The following is an 18262-nucleotide window of genomic DNA, read 5'->3' as shown; positions in this document are numbered from 1 at the left end:
GGAATGTATGAATGTTGAAGACAATTTAAAGGTGTTCGGTTTGGTTGTCTTTGTAAAGGTTTGTGCCTTTTTCTAATTACCTTAAACAAGGAAAGCTCGTTGCCAGTTTGGAGTATTGCCCATAAAATGCAACTGGCCATAATGATGATAATATTAAAACATCAGCACCTGCTCTAATACTTATTTTAGTAGGATCGTTTCTTCATTTCTTTGAAGCTTTATGGAGTAATGGATCTTTATCAATAGAAGACGCCAATCAATTGTGGTGCATTCAGGAATTGTATTTACATCACAGTAGAGGTTTTGTTGGGATGCACAACCAAGTTGGCACTGCCAAGGAGGGTTCAAAGTGTTGTTTGGGGGTTGTGTAAGCAAACAATGAATGAAGTCTGGACTCCCTTTAAAATATATATATTAAAAAAATTGCAAATCCTTTTGAACTTATATTCAACTGAATACACAACAAACCCAAGATTTAATTTTCAAACTGATTCTTGTTCTGTTTGGGCAAATACTTGATGTACAACTTGCTAAGTTGCCCAGTCTGGGGTCTCCTTTGTCATATTTTGCACTTCATAACGCGGCAAATATTTTCAAGCGATTAGGATTAGGAGACAGGCCGAAAGAAAACTACTACTAGGATTAGGAGACAGGTAAGGACAGCTGGCAGGCCACTCAAGTACTCACACGCTTTTACTACAAAGCTAGTAACCCGCGCAGAATGTGGCCTTTGCTAATTATTGTATTCAGTTTTCATGTGTACAATGTCCCAACTTCATTCGAATTGGGTTTGTACTTAATTAAAATACAAAACAAATGCTTAGATCCCCAAAATGTTTCCAAAGATTTTGTAACATTTGGATAATATTGTAAATGATAACTATTTTCATGCAAATAATTACATGCATATTAATGGGTTTGTTGCTCAATTAAGATTTTCTTTGGCTTGGGGGTGGTGCTGTTCTCAATGCATGTTTAACTTGTATGCTCTTTTGTGTTTTAAAATTAAATGTGAATTCTCTGCTGTTGACAAACTGTCTCGTCCTGCTTCTCATCAACCTCGTTCCGAGCGCTGTTTGTTGAAGCTTAATAAAAATAACTAAATATTTGTTCTTTGAGTTTTCACCGACAATCCGTGTCTCATCCAGTCTGGTGCTTTTCACCACCTCGTAGCAGTAAACTGGGTCGCCGCGTGTTGTGTAACAGCCCTTCTCAATGCGCCTCAAACTGTTATAAATAACCAGAAGCTCCCTCGACTCGTTGCTTCCACATCTGCCAATGCCCTTTTTTTTTTCCTGCTCCACGCAGAGTATCGCTAAAAGAGGACACTCGATTTGAGCAGGTTAAAAAAGATGCCGAAGCGCAGCCGACCCGAAGCGTTTATAATTTTGCAGCTTGTGGAATGAATTATGCATTTTTGACTATGAGATTGATTGCTAGAGAATGAATCTGAGATAAAACAGACTTCATGTTTTTGCTTTCTTAGTTGAGTTTTACGCAATATGAATGTGGTTTTAGTGATAAATGTAGTAGTTAAGTTGGATTTTATTTTCTTATTATTTCCAGCCCACATCCACACGGGATGTCAATTATTTAGTATGTGACTTTTCCAGTTATTGACCCCTTGTTTTCCCATCTTCTTCTTCTTCATTAGTTGGCCCTTGCAGAAGGGCAGATTGAAGGACCAAAGGGGGCCCAAGACTCCAGAGAACTGCTCTTTCTGGTCCAGATCACCTGCCAGGTACTGTTGGGTCATCATATTGATGAAGCCCTCACATCCAGAGGTTTTTCAACACTTTCCTCTCCCTCAACCAGGCTCGAAACTGGCTGGTGAAGAGATCCTATGAGGACTTCCGTGTTCTGGACAAACATCTGCACTTGTGCATCTATGACCGCCGCTACTCGCACCTCACCGAGCTGCCTAAATTCGACCCAGTGAAGGACACGGTCAAGGTGCTGTGCATCTACTTTTCCTGCCGCCCGAATGTGGTACAATGTTTATGAACGTCCAATTGAACATTGAATCTAGTGAGACCTCTGACAAGACATGTATAAGAAATACTTCCTTTTATTTCATATTTATGTGATCCACTGCAGTTCTACTCTAGTACAAACTACACCCAACACAATCAACATATGGTTCTGGTTGAGTATATCAAAATTGTATTTCCTCAAATAATGGCCGTTCCCAAAAAGACGCTGTGCCCTAGTTGGTGGACAGTGGATCATCCACTTTGAGACATGAGTATTTTTTTTTTTTGTTTTTTTTTTTGCTTAGACTTGTGATCACAAACTCAGGATACGAGCAGTGTATGGTGGAACTCAGTTCACCATAAGCTGGAGTTTGGCTGAAGGTTGCTGTCAAACTAAACCTCAAACAAGGAGAAGTACATGTATATTTGAAATAACCACATAGCTTGCACTATAGAATTTAATGGGAAACATCATAGCCAAACAGTCGAACAATTAGTGTCTATGTGGGCCTTGTCACGCTCGAAGTAACAGATATCCAAACACAACTTTGCAGCAACACAAGCAGACAGACAAGGTAAAAATGTTCATGGGCAAATATTATTTTTCCTCTGTGAAGAAAGACTAATAGTTCCAATGTACTGAGAAGCCCAGAGTTTATTTTGGGTGGTAGGCCATGAAGGATTACGTAATTGCATTGTCATTCATTTTATTTGTGAAAAATGATTTGAGAAACAAATGTTACAAATTATGAACGTGGTCCTCGGAACGAACTTGAACGCCTATCTCATGGTACCACTCTATATGCCTCCCCCATCTGCAGTTGAGTGAATCAACATCTCTGTCCACCATATGTAGGCATGCGCTTTATTGGAGTGTTTCTCCTCACTTTTCTTTTTTAAAGGAATCGTGGTTCATGAGTTTTTGCAGTGTGTAGTGCAACATTGCTTCACGAATGCAAAATTTGGCGGCCGATTGCTTCAGTTCACATACTTTGCTGAAGTTTGTGGGCAGTTACAGCATCTACACAGCTTCCTCTCACACATGATTGGTGACCTTCTTTTGCTTTGTGTTCCACTTTTTCACGTACAAATACAAATCTTTTCTTAGCTGTGCTCCAAATGAGGGGGTTTGAAGTTCTGGGTTTTCCAGTAGTGGCTCTTAACACTGACGGTGTTTCTCTTCAGTCAGTAACCAAGATGTTGGCCACCTACTTGTCCCGCTTCTCCGTCATTGCTGACAACAAGATCAACTGTGGTCCAGTTCTCACGTGGATGGAGGTAGTAAAGCATATTAAGTATTTTGTCAGATATTTTTTTTCATGTAAAGTTCTGCTTTATCGAAAAGATATTTGAAATATTAAGCACGTCACCACGTTTTGAATCAATGCGAAAGCAAGACTGTGGTCAAATGTTGTTTTGTAGATCGACAACAAGGGGAATCACCTGCTGGTGTCCGAGGAGGCGTCCATCAACGTCCCTGCCATCGCCGCTGCCCACGTCACCAAACGCTACACAGCCCAGGCCACTGACGAATTGACCTTTGAGGTAACAAAACTCTCCGATCTCTGAAAAAATCTCTGATTCATAAAGAAAGTAAAGTAAATACTAAAGATACTCGAGAAAAACAGACTGTGTGTCAAAGAGATCAGCTTCAAATTGTGGATTTTTGTTTGAGTTTCGGCCCATATTTTACCCACTGTTTTAGGTCAATTCAAGTGAGTTCAATTTTTTGAGTTTTTTTAAAATTGTATTTTATTTACATTATAAGTAATAGAATGCATTATATTATTATTCAAATGAGTAGACTACAGGGATAATAATCTAATGAATCTTCTGGTGTCAGGTGGGGGACATTGTTTCGGTCATCGATATGCCTCCCAAAGAGGACACGGGCTGGTGGAGAGGAAAACACGGCTTTCAGGTGAATAGCTTCATTTTATTTTATTTTATTTTTTTGGAAGGGGAGATTTATATTACCTTACAATACAGTTTTTTAGCAAAGGAATTTTTTTTTTCATTATTTTCACTCCTAATTAATATTAGCAATGGAAAGCTATAAAATAGCGACACATACAGAAGTCCTTTAAAGCTTGAGTTTGCAGTCAATAAATGTCTGGATTACCTGACAGTAAAATATTATTAGAATTGTCTTTTGAAAACTTATCCATCAAAGGCCCTATCTAGTGGTTCCAATTCTAGTTATTCTAAAACCTATCAGAGACCATAGAGATAGAAGGCATAACTGAAAATATGCCAGTCATTTTCGTGAACACGCATGCGGGTGCGTGCATATTTTTCTAAAATAATGGTCATGTGGCCTATGCTGACCAAGCTATTAACAAAAGATATGCCTGGTTACGGCATAACATCACAGGACATGGTGTCACACCTCTACAGCTGTCAGTCATGTTTGTCTAAGAAGTTAGTGCTTGCATCCCCAAATGGTGGAAACAGTATTTTTAATGTTTACATGATCCCTGCTGACTGAGCCATAAAGATGTTGGCTACAGTAGCATTTCACCATTTTCTGGCCCGCAGCACCTCCTCACCCTCATGCTCACTGACCTATTTCATTGAATACTCCCCCCTTGCCCACCACGATGCCCTGACAGCGACATTCTCCTTGCAAGGTACAAGTACATGAACGTTTTTATTGCCTCTCAGGTTGGCTTCTTCCCAAGCGACTGTGTTGAACTGATCAACGACAAGCTCCCTCCTAGTGTTCAAAGCTCCGTACCCAAACCAGGTACACCACTGCCTCTCGCTTTACTGCATGAATGATTTACAACTTTTTCCCGGGATGTGAGTCAGTTCAAGTGTTTTATATATTTCTTTATTTTTGGGTGGGGGTTGTTGTGATTGTCAGTGTGTAAGAAGCACGGCAAGCTGGTCACCTTCCTGAGGTCCTTCATGAAGTCGCGACCGCCGCCGCAGAAGCTTCGGCAGCGTGGCATACTCAAGGAGCGAGTGTTTGGCTGTGACCTGGGCGAACACCTCCACAGCTCAGAATACGAAGGTGAACTGCGGAATGGTGAAATGATGTAAAACCTGAAGCCGGTTGATTGCCAATAATGTTATGTGACACAATCGGAGTGCAAGGGATGTGCTTTGGTGTAAAAATGCATTATAAACTCCCCCCACACCACCCCCAAAAAATACATGCAACAAATTAAACGAGAGTAGCAGCATGACCTCGGACAATTTGCTGTCTGTTTTTAATCCTCTCAAGGGATTTATTGATCGTGAGGGGGGGAGAAAATATCACCAGCCATGTTCATCCATTTAGCATAATTGCAGTGCAATGAACATTATAGCTCATGATTTGCCAGTAACAAAACAAATACAATCATATTCAGTTCAAAGAGCTGATTTTTGGTCTCCGCCTGCAGTCCCTCAGGTTGTCAAAAGCTGTGCCGAGTTCATTGAAAAGCACGGTGTGGTGGACGGGATCTACAGGTTGTCTGGAATCTCATCCAACATCCAGAAACTCAGGTTGACTTCTGACTGAAATATACATTTGTACTGAAATATACATTTGTACAATCGAATATCTCTCAGTTTGTGCTTGACCTTCTGGAAAATGCTTGAATTTGAATGTTGTTTGAAAGGTGGTTACATTTTTAATGAAGTGCTTAAGTTAGCTGGAAATTAAAAACCAGCTGGAGAACAGACCGTGGTTGATTTAAATAATTTTGAAAAAATAATCTTGTGTGTTTGAACAGACTTTAGCGCATGGTCTATTAAGGAGTATTAGGGCAAAAGCAAATTGAAGAAAAGTTATACAGTGTTCTCTCATTACCTGCACCGTTGCGGTCCTTATATAAAAAAAAAAAAAACTGAAAATCCACAAATAATGGATGCACTATTAAAACATGTATGATATATACCATATTTTTGCAACCATAGTAGTAGTGCCGCAAAGCATGCTGGGAGCAAGCTTTCATCGGACTAGTCACATTAACAGATCTTGGAACTCAATGTGCACACGAGGACATTGTCTGACACACTATTTAGGAGAAAATTTAAGACTTTTACGTGCACCCTATGGTTGTGCAAATACGATACATTTGGCAAAAAAGAGCAAAAGTCGCGGGACCGCCAACGGTGAACTGCAATATATAATAGAGTAATTGTGACCAGAGTCTCTTCCACGTCTAAGACTGAAGTTGTTAGGAATGAGCATCAGCTTCTTCTTCTTTTCCTTTCGGCTTGTCCCGTTAGGGGTCTCCATAGCGTGTCATCTTTTTCCATCTGCAGTATGTTCCTCTCTAACCCCAACTGCCCTCATGTCTTCCCTCACCACATCCATCAACTTTCTCTTTGGTCTTCCTCTCGCTCCTTTGCCTGGCAGCTCCATCCTCAGCAACCTTCTACATATATATACCCACTCTCTCGCCTCTGCACATGTCCAAACCATCGAAGTCTGCTCTCTCGAACCTTGTCTCCAAAAGTTCAAACTTTGGCTCTCCCTCTAATGAGTTAATTTCTAATCCTATCCAACCTGCTTACTCCGACCGAGAACCTCAACATCTTCATTTCTGCTCTGAACATCGCCTTCTTAAAAATGGGAACTAGTACATAAAAGCATAATCTTGTAACAATATAAGACAAGACTTGTTATACAGTATGACAAAAATAGGGGGAAAATTATGTAAGACTAATCTCATAGGAAAAGAAACAATCCATATTGTTACAAGGAAAAAATGTTAAAATGAAATCATAACATTACTAGACGTAAGTTGTAATTAGAAGAGTAATGCGACAATGGTGCGACACGGTGACTGATGGGTTAGCTCATCTGGCTCACAGTTCTGAGGACCGGGGTTCAAATCTGGCCTCCGTTGTGTGTAGTTTGTATGTGCTCCCCGTGCTTTTCTCTGGGTGCTCCGGTTTCCTCCCACATCCCCAAAACACGCGTGGTAGGGTAATTGAAGACCATAAATTGCCCTTCGTTGCGATTGTGAGTTCAAGCGATTGTTTATATGCGCCTTGCAATTGTCTGGCGACTACTTTAGGGTGTGTCCCGCCTCTCGCCCAGAGTCAGCTGGGATAGGCTCAAGTACACCCACAACCCTGGTGAGGATAAGCGGTAGAGAAAATGAATGAGTGTTGCAGTGGTGTGAGATGAAAATTGTAAAGGTAGGAAAATAGCATAGATAGAGTTTCATGTTGCAAGACAAAAAGCCATAGAAGCATATTATCACCCGTAGCCACTTTCTGCGTATAATACATAAATACATGTGGGCAAATCAAAACTGATACGATTGAAACTTCACTCATCTTGGAGAACAGAACCTTCTTGTAGCTTGTCTAACTAGATCAATCAATACATATTTAGGAATTATTCTTTCTTCTTGCAAGCAGTTTTTTTAGAATCTACAATTGCAACTTTATTTTGACTTAGCATTATCTTTTACTTTTTGTATCTACTCTTAGTATGCCATGTAAGTTATCTTAATATGACACTGAACCATTGTGAGTTAATTGTGCAGCTCATGTACAAATTCAGACAACATGGCCAGTCGGATGTTTCCCCACGGCCTTCTCTATGTTAACAAAAGGATTTTTACGTGTCCACGTTCAGGCACGAGTTCGACTCTGAGCAGATTCCCGACCTAAGCCGAGACGTCTTTCGACAGGACATCCATTCGGTGGGCTCCCTCTGCAAGCTGTACTTCCGAGAGCTTCCCAACCCTCTGCTCACCTACCAGCTGTATGACAGGTTCTCAGTGAGTGCGAGCGTTTAAGTGGTTGCCGCTGCTAGTTTTGGGGTTGGGGGGCGTAGACAAAAACACGCACACACAAAATGCTTTCTAGGAGTTCGTGCGAAGCTAAATAAATACAAGTGGCTGCTCTGAATGTAGAAGAAAGAAAAAGAGTGAATGGAATTCTAAGTGTCTCGATGTTGCCTGCTTTATCTTCACAGGAGGCAGTGTCTGCAGCCGCAGATGAGGAGAGGCTGGTTAAAATCCACAATGTCATCCAGCAGCTGCCTCCTCCACATTACAGGTCATCTTTGCTGCTCAGTAGCGCACCCACGTGGCCACAAGTCTAACTTCAAAATTGTCGAATTGACAAACTAGGGAAAAAAAACGGGCTTCGGGTAACACTCAACTCACTTCATTAGGTACATCCAATGACATCCATTAAAATAAGGTTTTAAAACGAATCAAACACATTTGTTTTGAGGTTGTACATCATCATGTTGAGAGCTTTTATTTTTGTCTGTAAATGTAGTACTTCTCTAACAGTTGTCAAATAATATTCATCTTATATATGTGTGTATTTTTTACATGGGTAGTGACAGTCGTACTAGCAATTGAAACTTCATGACAGTATATATATATATATATATATATATATATAATAAAAGTGACAGCCTAAAATATCAGCAAGGTTACTTTTTCTGTACTAGATCAAAAATAATGTCAGGGAAAAAAATAAAGCAATGAAAATAAAATGAACTCGATAGATTTAGGTGCTCCCATTAGTCCCATTATATTGTGAAGGTGTTCCTAATCAAATGGCCAGTAACAGTAATTGCAGTTTACTCATAACGGGAAGCAAAATGGATGTTTTCCACATTTGCAGTGGTGATGCTCACAGTTGTCGTGGTTTTGTGTGCAGGACGCTGGAGTACCTCATGAGACATTTGTCCCGTCTGGCCACCTTTAGCTCCAGTACCAATATGCACACCAAGAACTTGGCCATCGTGTGGGCACCAAACCTGCTAAGGTGAGTCCGAGATTATTAAAGTGATAAATGACAGCTGTGACAGCGCTCAACCCGTTCGCGTCTGGATACGCGTTGTAGGTCCAGACAGATCGAGTCGGCCTGCTTCAGCGGTACTGCGGCCTTCATGGAGGTCCGCATTCAGTCTGTGGTGGTGGAGTTCATCCTCAACAACACCGAGGCGCTCTTCAGCACCAAGCTCAACGCCATCATACGGGAAAGCGCCGGTGAGTTCGCATCAGCGTCTTCTGTCCGCAAAGTGCCGCCGATTAAAACCGTTTGTCTCCAAGGCAACAACAGCTTATCCCGACCCAAGTCCTTGCTGGTCTGCTCCCCGTCCACCAAACTGCTGTCTCTGGAGGAGGCCCAAGCTCGCAGTCTGGCTCAGCTGAGCTCCCCCGCCACCACGCCCTGCCTCAGCCACAGTGATTACATCGAGGTGGGGGAGGGTCCCGGGGCTCTGATGGGCAAGTTCCATACGGTCATCGAGCTCCCACTGGAGAGGTGCGTTCAATGACCATCTCAGCTTTTTGTATGCTTTCTTTTTGTTTTCATCTAGAGCAGGTTAACATAATCACAGGCTGCGATAAATAAGGATATCATCAGAGATTGGAGACATTTTTGTGATTTTTTTAAACTGGATTCACATCGTTTTTGTATTTTTTTTATTTTTATTTGACACATCGTTTCTTGTTAATACTTGGAAGATAACCTTTACAAATCCTACAATAGCTCTCTATTTTTTACTTTAGTTTTTATACTTTTTTTTTTTTTTTTTTTTTAAAGTGTTAAACGGGTTCCCAGCAAGGCCAAAAAGTCTCCCGTGGGGAACTGGCTGTCCTTTTTCCACCTGGGAAAGTCTCACTCTGTGTCCAAGCGTAAACTGAAGCGACACCCCAGCGAGCCCAACGAAATGAAGAGCATCGCACTGCCGGGTGGGCTCCACGACTCTGCGTCGCGATCTCCTTTTCGTGTTTCGTTTTCTTGAAACACTATTGACTTTTCTTGCTGAATTAGGCGGGAGAGGTGACAGCGGTACATTGCGCTCAGCAAAAAGTGAAGAATCTCTCTCCTCTCTGCACAATTTGGAAGGTAATCGTGAATTTAGTATTGTTTAATGCCATATGCAGTTTTATGTTTTGCCACACTCTACTGTCAGTTATCTTTGGCCACCAATATCATAAAAATCTGTAAATCTCACGCAACCTAAATTTTTCACTGGGTGAATACTGTAAAACTCGATCTGTTCAGGGTTATAGGCTTTGTAGTCAATTGGTAAGCTGCAGCTGCCTCGTTTGTGCATTCTGATGTTGTTGGTTGGTAAGAGAGATTTGTTGCACTCAGATCAGCCCCCAAACCTAACGTCACGCAGGAACATGCTATTTGGTGGTTATGTCTATCATGAGAAGATTGTTTAAAGTGTCTAAAAAAGACAAAGCTTAAAATATACATGAAGTCTGACATTTTTATTTGGTGCAGCCATTTTAGGGTTAATTTAGATCTTTCCTGTGGTCTTTCATCACCCAGAGATTTTTCTGGTTGCCTCCAAATTTAATCCATAAAAACTAGACAGGGGCAGCTCGATGGGGTAACTGATGAGAGCGTTGGCCTCACTGTTCTGAGGTCCGGGGTTCAAATCCCGGCCCCGCCTCTGTGGTGTTTGCATGTCCTCCCCGTGCCTTCTTGTGTTTTCTCCAGGCACTCCTCTTTCCTCCTACATTCCGAAAACATGCATTCATTGGAGACTAAATTGCCCTTCGGTGTGATTGTGAGTGCGACTGTTGTCTGAGTCTCTGTGCCCTGCAATTGGCTGGTTAAGGGTTTACCCCACCTCTTGCCCGTTGATGGCTGTACGAGACACATGACGTATGCAACCCAAATTTCACATTTTGGTCATTGTGTGTGGGTGGAGCATTTCACCTACGTTTACGGTCATGAAACCTTGATGTCACAGCTCTAAATGTCCTGTGTGCAATGAAGGTTGTGTCCTTGGAACAAATGTATAGATGTAATAACTCCCCTGCTGACACACCTTCCATCTTTAAATGACTGTAATTTTGCACATTTGACAAGTACATGTAATAGACTGTAGGGTTTGAATTATTTTGTGTACCTCTATGCAAAATAAATTTCCTCGGACTGTATGTGCAAAGAATCACTCATTTCCGAGAGTACAATCCAAAGAATAGTATGCAAGTAGTGATAAATAGCAAACAAGATATTTGTTGCCAGTATTTGGTATCACCACCACCAAAAATGTATGATGAAAAATGTGCTTTGTTGACATGTCAACAAAGGACAAGGCCTTGGTCTTTACAAAGGTTCCCTCTGATCCTGTTTTCCACTCCAGGAGAGCCTCCAAAGTACCAGCATCTGCGCCCCCGCTCCACCAGCGAGGCTGTGCCCGTATCCGGCAGAGACGACTCGTGCAGGATCAGAGGCAAACCTCCGTTCAGTCAGAACGGAGCGGATGGACTTTCACCTCCACTGCAGGAAGACGACATTGACCTGTACCCGCCTGTTGCCGGAATGTCCTCCTTGGATTTCGACCCCATGTCCTTCCAGTGCAGCCTGGCCTCGGCGACTCCTCGGGCGCCGCGCAGCAAGGAGGGGCACAAATTGAGGAGGGGTGACTCAGACGTCGCCACCTCACCGATTGACGTCAGCAGCCCTCTGCACTTTCGAAAAGGTGAGAAAAACGACAGTGAATAAGAAATCATCATCAGATGTTCATGCTGCATGAAGCCTTTGCCACACCTCCACCTTTCACGTCCCCACTACCCACAGCGGAGATACGCGAAGGTTTGATGGCAGAAGGGAAGGAGCCCCGAGGGCCCTACCGACATTGCAGCCCACGCAGTGTAGCGAGTCAAGCGTCAGCGCTACCAGACGCTGGACAAAACCTGCCTGATCCAGGTCAGTATGACTTGCTTTTAAAGCCATCACTTCTTGTACAATGCATCCAAAAAGCCGTATCAGCGCTTCACATTTTGTAGTTTCACAGCCTCATTCTAAAATAGAATTTTTTATCCCCCCCAAAAAATTCTGCACACAACACTGTGGCATTTTTTTAATTGTATTTTAAGGAGCCACAGCCTTTGTGCAATACTGAACAAATGTTCGTGTTGTCGTGGGATTTTGTGTGTAAAATTTTGACAACTCCATTTTGGAAAAAGGCTGTAACGTGGAATAAAGTTGCCTGGCTGCTTTTTGGATGCACTGTCTGGAGTTAGCGATTAAATGTAGATTCTTATGAAAGCTTTTGTGTCCTGTCCCATCACGTCTTACCATAGCTTTGTTTGTCTTGTCATACTGTAGCGTTGTTTGTCTTCTGCCCCCCCAGGAGCAGATAGACTTATGAGTTCAGTGTCTATTCTCCCTCCTCACCCTTCCCCGACGAGCGCCGCACGCAAGCTGGCGCTGGCGCTTGCCGACTCTGCGCAAAAGGCCAGCGATGGCTCGCAGAGAAGAAGAAACCACTCGACTCGCCCTCTCCAAAGGCAGGAAGCTCAGGACAGGCCCGTGCGGCCGTCGGCCCTCGACCTCAAGGTTTACACGCGAGCTTACGCTGGCCCCTCCCAGTGGCAAACGCCGCCCCCCTTCCTGCTCCCGCACCTCGGCTTGCAGGCCGCCGACGGCCCGGAGAGTAACTTTACGCCTAACGTCAGCCCGCTCGGCTCAGGCAGCCTGGACTCCCGACAAGGCGACGCCACGCCAGAGGAGCCCTCCTATCAAAGCGTGGGTGTCTCAACTCCCACCGAGGCCGTCTGCTCCCCGCACAGCTCCTTAACCTCCCCGGTATACGCCAACGCTGACTCCATCAACATCTTTAACTTCCGCGCCGTTCTCGCCGAGACCTCCGTGCCCGCCTCCATCGATGAAGTCCTCCCGCGCCCTTTCCAGTCTCCGTCTTTCCGTAACTACGGCTACAGAGCGCCCGGCCCGCTCGACGACGTCTACCGCAACGTGTGCCGTCAGCCCCCGCGTCAGAGTCAATCTGGAAGACTAGCTCGCTGCCTTCGACCCGACGCAATGGCCCGCCACTTTTCGGGGCCGAGACGCGTGTACAGGCAGTCCTCGGAGAGCCGCTGCAGTTCCTCTGGTTTAGCGGAGCCCGTGTCTCCTCAATACAGAAGCTACTATCGAGGTGACCACTTAATGGGCGCCGGCCAGCAACAACAAGACCACTGGCAGAAATCCGAAGACTGTGTCGCCCTGCACCCTGCCATCAGGAGGGCCCGCTCCTTCCACGCCCCGCAGATTAGTCGCTATGAGCTGGGCGCCGCCGACATTCTGCCCCGTGACTTTTACTCTGAGCAGGAAGCAGGTTATCAGAGGCTTTTTCAGCCCCACTTTGATGACGTTCACTTACAACAAATGCTCTATAACCCCTACCCGGAGTTGAACTCGAGCGACGGCCCCCAATATCCTTTCGATCCTTTCCAACGCAACAGTATCCGCCACAGTCACCCTTATAGGACAAGGACCTCCAAGCCCGAGTTCTATTACTCCCCACGCCACTGCCACCCTTTGGATAAGGAGCTGTTCATGGACAGCGGGGACTCTCTGGTTTACCAAAAGCAGGAAAATAAAAAACATTGTCCGTCTTTTTACGGCAGTCCCGTCTCGCCAGCTGACTCGACGGGAAGAGAGAGAATGCACATAAGGAGTAGGTCGGATCCAGGAAACGGGATGCTTTCCGCAGATAGAAACGATAGCCAAACCGTTGTCAAAGCCACGTCGCCCACGTCGCAGCCGCCGCGTCGCGTCCTCGTGAAAGAGAGCCCCCCGCAGCACCGACGGCAGGCGCCGCTTCGTAAGATCCCCTCGCTGCCCGAGAGGGCCTTGGCCGAGCCGGACGACAGAAGCCAAATGGATCCGTTAAAGAGAGCGAGAGCCGGCATCCTCAGGAGGCCCGAGCGCTCGCAGAGCACCAGAGAGAATCGCCATCAGCACCATCACCACATCGTCAAATCGCCTCTGGATGCCCAGCACACCGGATCCTTTTTCTCTCAGCCGAACAGAAGGACCCAGAGCACAAAAGTGCGGCCCGCCGAGTCCGACCACATTTCAGGGGGCTTTTACGCCCCGCCCAGGCCCAACCCCCCGAGATCCGCTAAAGCCGGGCCAGGGTACTCGCCAACCCAGGACGCGACCGCCTCCTCCTCCGCCGCTCCCCACGGACACAGGCTGCTGTCCAAGGCTCTGGCTCAGGAAGCTTTTTATCAGTCGGCAGTCAGAACACACGCCGGCGTCCGTGATTGACGCCCACAGCTTTTTTTGTCAATGCACATCGGGGCTAAGGGAGAGAAGAGCACTTTATCCTCTGCCAGACCAGCCGACTGTGTTTTTAAGTCTTTTGGGGAACCTACCGGAGCTGCCCAAAGCAGCCGATAAGGGTGGGGTGTGTGTGTGTGTGTGTGTATGGGGGGGGCATGCTGCTCATGTCACCTTCACCAATGATTTTCATTTAGAGCAGGGCTGTGGAACCTTTGGCCCAGATGCGAACAAGCGGGTCATAACAGATTTTAATGAACATTTTTCACCTTTTAAAAAAAAAAAAAAAAAACCTTGATTTGTCCCTAGTGACAAAAATGGTCTCCCAATTTTCCCTAGGACTCCCATAAAAATATGATTTTCCATCTTCATTGATTCAAACCTTCAAAACTCAGTCAGAATTATAAATATTACATTGTACATTTTACATTTAAAATTACCCAAATGTCCCCCATGTTGATTGTTAGTTTACCTCAGCATTAAACAGACATCAAATTTGAATGGTATTTTGTTAAATTGTTTTATAAGCTGGAAAGCACAAATTGGGTTGCAAATAACTAAAGTAAATGAATTCTAAAAAAGGTCAACACAAAATGTTTGCTTCAGTGGTTCATAATTTTCCCACATATACTACAGTTATAACTATAGTTGCACACACAACACAGAAATAGAAACAAGTTGGCAGCGAGCCAGAAGAAAACCCTGTCAAAGGCAAAGACCGTTCAAAGTTTGGCATCATTTCACACTTAACACCGAAGTGCAATATCAAGTGCAATGTGTACCACCACAACACGTCCAAAGGTACCTAATATAATATAATATAACCTCGCATTACTAGTTGGATCGTGTTGTATTGCAAGTGGTGAAGGATACACGCCGCCCTACATTTTCAACCTATATCGGACCATCTGTAAATAAAAGACGTAATAGGCACTTCACCACATGAGCTGCCGATGGCCACAAATCCTGCCCTTAGCCACCAGCCAACCCTACATTCTGATTTGTTGACGTCCACATCACTCACCGGGCTCTGCCCTTGAAAACTGTGCACACTCAAAAGTCACAGATACTACAGTAGAACATCAGGAATGATGACCCATTCATCCATCCATTTTCTTTGCCACTTATCCTCATGAGGGTCGCGGGAGTGCTGGAGCCTATCCCAGCTGTCAACGGGCAGGAGGAAAGGTACATCCTGAATTGGTTGCCAGGCGATCGCAGGGCACATCAAGACAAACAGCCGCACTCACAATCACACCTCGGGGCAATTTCAAGTGTCCAATTAATGTTGCATGTTTTTGGAATTTGGGAGGAAACTGCAGTGCCCGGAGAAAACCCACGCAGGCAGGCAGAGAACACGCAAACTCCACACAGGCGGGGCCGGGATCAAACCCGTGTCCTCAGAACTGTGAGGCCAACGCTTTACCAGCTGAACCACCGTTCCGCCACAATGGTGACCCCAAGTGGGGAAAAAAATACCTGCAACCCACATGCACATACATTGTGATTAATAATGAAAAAAACAATTTTTATCCAGAAACACAGTGAAGAACTCATGAGCAGATTTGTCTCAGAGTTCTGGGGACCGGGGATCAAATTCTGTTGTCGCCCATACGGCCTTTCAAATATTCTACCCGTGCCTGCGTGGGTTTCGTCCCACATTTCAAAAACATGCAATTGAAGACTAAATTGCCCGTAGGTGTGAAAGTAAGTGCAAATGGTTGATGGTTTGTATGCACGCTGCAATTTTCTGGCAACCAGTTCAGGTTGTACCCCACCTTTTGCCCGAAGATCGCTGGGATAAGCTCCAGCATGCCCGTGGCCCTTGTGAGGATAAGCGGCTTGAAAAATGGATGGATGCGTTTTTATCCCAATTACCCGATAAATAGTGGGATAGTCGGAATACTCTGAAAACAGTTTGATTGCTGCAACCCAACACACAACTTTTGTGTTATATAAACAGCATTATCCAATATTAATAGAGGCGCAGTTATCATTTTGGTAGTGAGGCAGCGTTGACATTTTGTTGTTGTGGAAACGTTAACAGAATATGATTCCATTACTCCGAAACGTCATAAACCCAAAATGGTCTCTGACGGGACAAAGGTTCCCCCATCTCTGCTGTCGTCTTTTCAGTTTAGTCATATTTGAGTTGCATAAAACCCAAGGGAAGACAAGGTACATTTTTGATTATTTGGATTTCATGAATGTATATAGAACAACGTTTTTGTGTGCGCGTGTGGGCGTCTTGCTGTGTTTTGTACAGTGACACGCAGCTAGCTAAAAACGTGGCCAATGTACTGTCCGTACTACCCGCGACATTGCAGTCAGCTCAGACTGGAAGCACTTTGTAGGAAAACACGTCGTCTTAACGATGCATTCGCGTGACGTGTACTTCAAACCTCTTGATAGAAAAACATTTGATATATTTTTCTGTGTGCAAACAAAAATACTCGCTCGCCCGCTCGGAATCGTCGTAAATGCAAACATGAGCACTTTTTTGGGAAAAAAAAAAATGGGAATCAACCTCATCCCGATTGTTCACTTCTTTGATGTTTTACGAGCTCATTAAGCTTTGGTATATACGCTCTCTACCTTCGATTGACAGCTCGCCTTGTGAGAAAAGTCTATTTTTGTCTGTTGCTGTTTGGTCCCAATAATGGTGGAAGAGTGATTATTAATTATTATTCCAAAAATGTTTGACTCATTTAAGTTGAAATGTAGAGGAGTTTATTGTAATAAGACATTCCATTTTAATGCTTGTCTTAAAAGAGAGAATAAATATATCATCATACAAATAAGTGACTATTATTTTATCAGTTTATGATGTACTGAGTCATACTGTGTGGGGTTTCTAATATTTTGGCTACTTTTTCCCCTCACGTCTACTTGTGTTCATGGTCAATAGGTGGCGCTCTAAGACTTCACACAGGCTTTAAGCATCCTCAGCAGTTTGATGTGATCTCCTTTCTGTGCACAAGTGGCTCATTCTTTTATATACTTGTTTATGAGACATGCAACGTGTGTAGTTACACGTTAATAACATAAGATGACAGCTGCTTGCAGCATACGTAACATATTGGTGGACTCGCATATGGTGTCAGTGGTCAGAATCATTATGTGCAGTCATTGTTTATTCATGTGCGCATTGGCATTCAAAACGCATGCTTACGGTTCTCCTTCTTGTCTCATAAGCAACACGTTCGGTTTTCACGCCGGTGAAGGTTGAAGGCAAATTATTTTGGGCACGCCGGAGCAAACCACGCATGCAACGACAGAGACAGGCAGCATGTTCAGAAGGAATCTCTTTCTAGAGGCTGCATGGTGATACAACAGTCCTGGGTAAACCACAAGTTTTTTTTTCTACAAAAAAATAATAATAATAATAATTGACCTGTTTGGCAGAGATCGCAGGATTTTATACTTGTATACTATATTTTTTCCCCCTCTCTCTAAAGTGAGAATTGGCTCGGAAAGCGACAAAACCTTCCTGGAAACTTTGCTCAAACTTTCCGTTGGAATGATTTAGGAAAAATTTGATGTTGGACACGTTACACTTTTACATATGACATTACTTAAAAAAGGGGGAAAAAAATTTGGAGATGGTATGCATTTTAAATGTTGTACATTTAGTTCCCATGAATTTAATCGTACATTAATCAAAATATTTTAACCCAAAAATTTGTGGAGTACAATTCACATTTTAAAAAATATATTCATACCTTATTTACATTTTTTTATATGTTAAATCTACATCACATTTTTATTTCTTAAAATTGTAAATATACATTATTATCTATAATACTTTAACACGTATAAAATAGTATTTTCAACTGTCCTTACCAAATTAGTACAACTTAATAAAATAAATTATTTTCAATTTGAATTAATAATTCAATTATTGCCCAATTCATTCAAATTGCCCTTAGGTGTGATTGTGAGGGTGACTGCTGTCTGTCTCTCGTGACCCTTGTGAGGATAAGGAGTTCAGAGAATAGATGGATTATTGTCCAATTATAATGAAAAACATGAAGTTTAAAAAAATACAATACAATATCAGTATATATTATAAAATACAATTAAATGTGTGTGTGTGTGTGTATGTATATATAAATATATACATATACATATATATATATATATATAGATAGATAGATAGATATATGTGTGTGTGTGTGTGTGTATATGTAAAGGGGGAACGGTGGATCAACTGGTAAAGCGTTGGCCTCACAGTTCTGAGGTCCCGGGTTCATTCCCAGACCCGTACTTCGGTTTCCTCC

General features: G+C 43.5%; 1 protein-coding gene across 1 annotated transcript in view; it reads left to right on the top strand.

Moving 5' to 3' along the window:
- The window catches only part of LOC133504901 (rho GTPase-activating protein 32-like), a 34329-nt gene extending 17561 nt beyond the window's left edge, over window positions 1-16768 (top strand). Inside the window, exons 7-24 of the mRNA XM_061827636.1 lie at window positions 1655-1741; window positions 1816-1953; window positions 3159-3251; window positions 3396-3518; window positions 3817-3894; window positions 4638-4719; window positions 4840-4989; window positions 5363-5465; window positions 7558-7702; window positions 7900-7982; window positions 8601-8708; window positions 8787-8932; window positions 8996-9209; window positions 9492-9640; window positions 9723-9797; window positions 11056-11394; window positions 11493-11621; window positions 12049-16768. Of these exons, the coding sequence (XP_061683620.1) occupies window positions 1655-1741; window positions 1816-1953; window positions 3159-3251; window positions 3396-3518; window positions 3817-3894; window positions 4638-4719; window positions 4840-4989; window positions 5363-5465; window positions 7558-7702; window positions 7900-7982; window positions 8601-8708; window positions 8787-8932; window positions 8996-9209; window positions 9492-9640; window positions 9723-9797; window positions 11056-11394; window positions 11493-11621; window positions 12049-13970 (4164 nt within the window). The 3' untranslated portion in view covers window positions 13971-16768. The remainder of the gene's footprint in view (window positions 1-1654; window positions 1742-1815; window positions 1954-3158; window positions 3252-3395; window positions 3519-3816; window positions 3895-4637; window positions 4720-4839; window positions 4990-5362; window positions 5466-7557; window positions 7703-7899; window positions 7983-8600; window positions 8709-8786; window positions 8933-8995; window positions 9210-9491; window positions 9641-9722; window positions 9798-11055; window positions 11395-11492; window positions 11622-12048) is intronic.
- Window positions 16769-18262: the final 1494 nt, after the last annotated feature.

Source organism: Syngnathoides biaculeatus, chromosome 8 (genome assembly GCF_019802595.1).
Source record: "Syngnathoides biaculeatus isolate LvHL_M chromosome 8, ASM1980259v1, whole genome shotgun sequence".
In the NCBI taxonomy this organism is placed as follows: domain Eukaryota; kingdom Metazoa; phylum Chordata; class Actinopteri; order Syngnathiformes; family Syngnathidae; genus Syngnathoides; species Syngnathoides biaculeatus.
The sequence above is the reverse complement of the archived record's forward strand: the minus strand, read 5'-3'. Positions and strand labels throughout refer to the sequence as shown.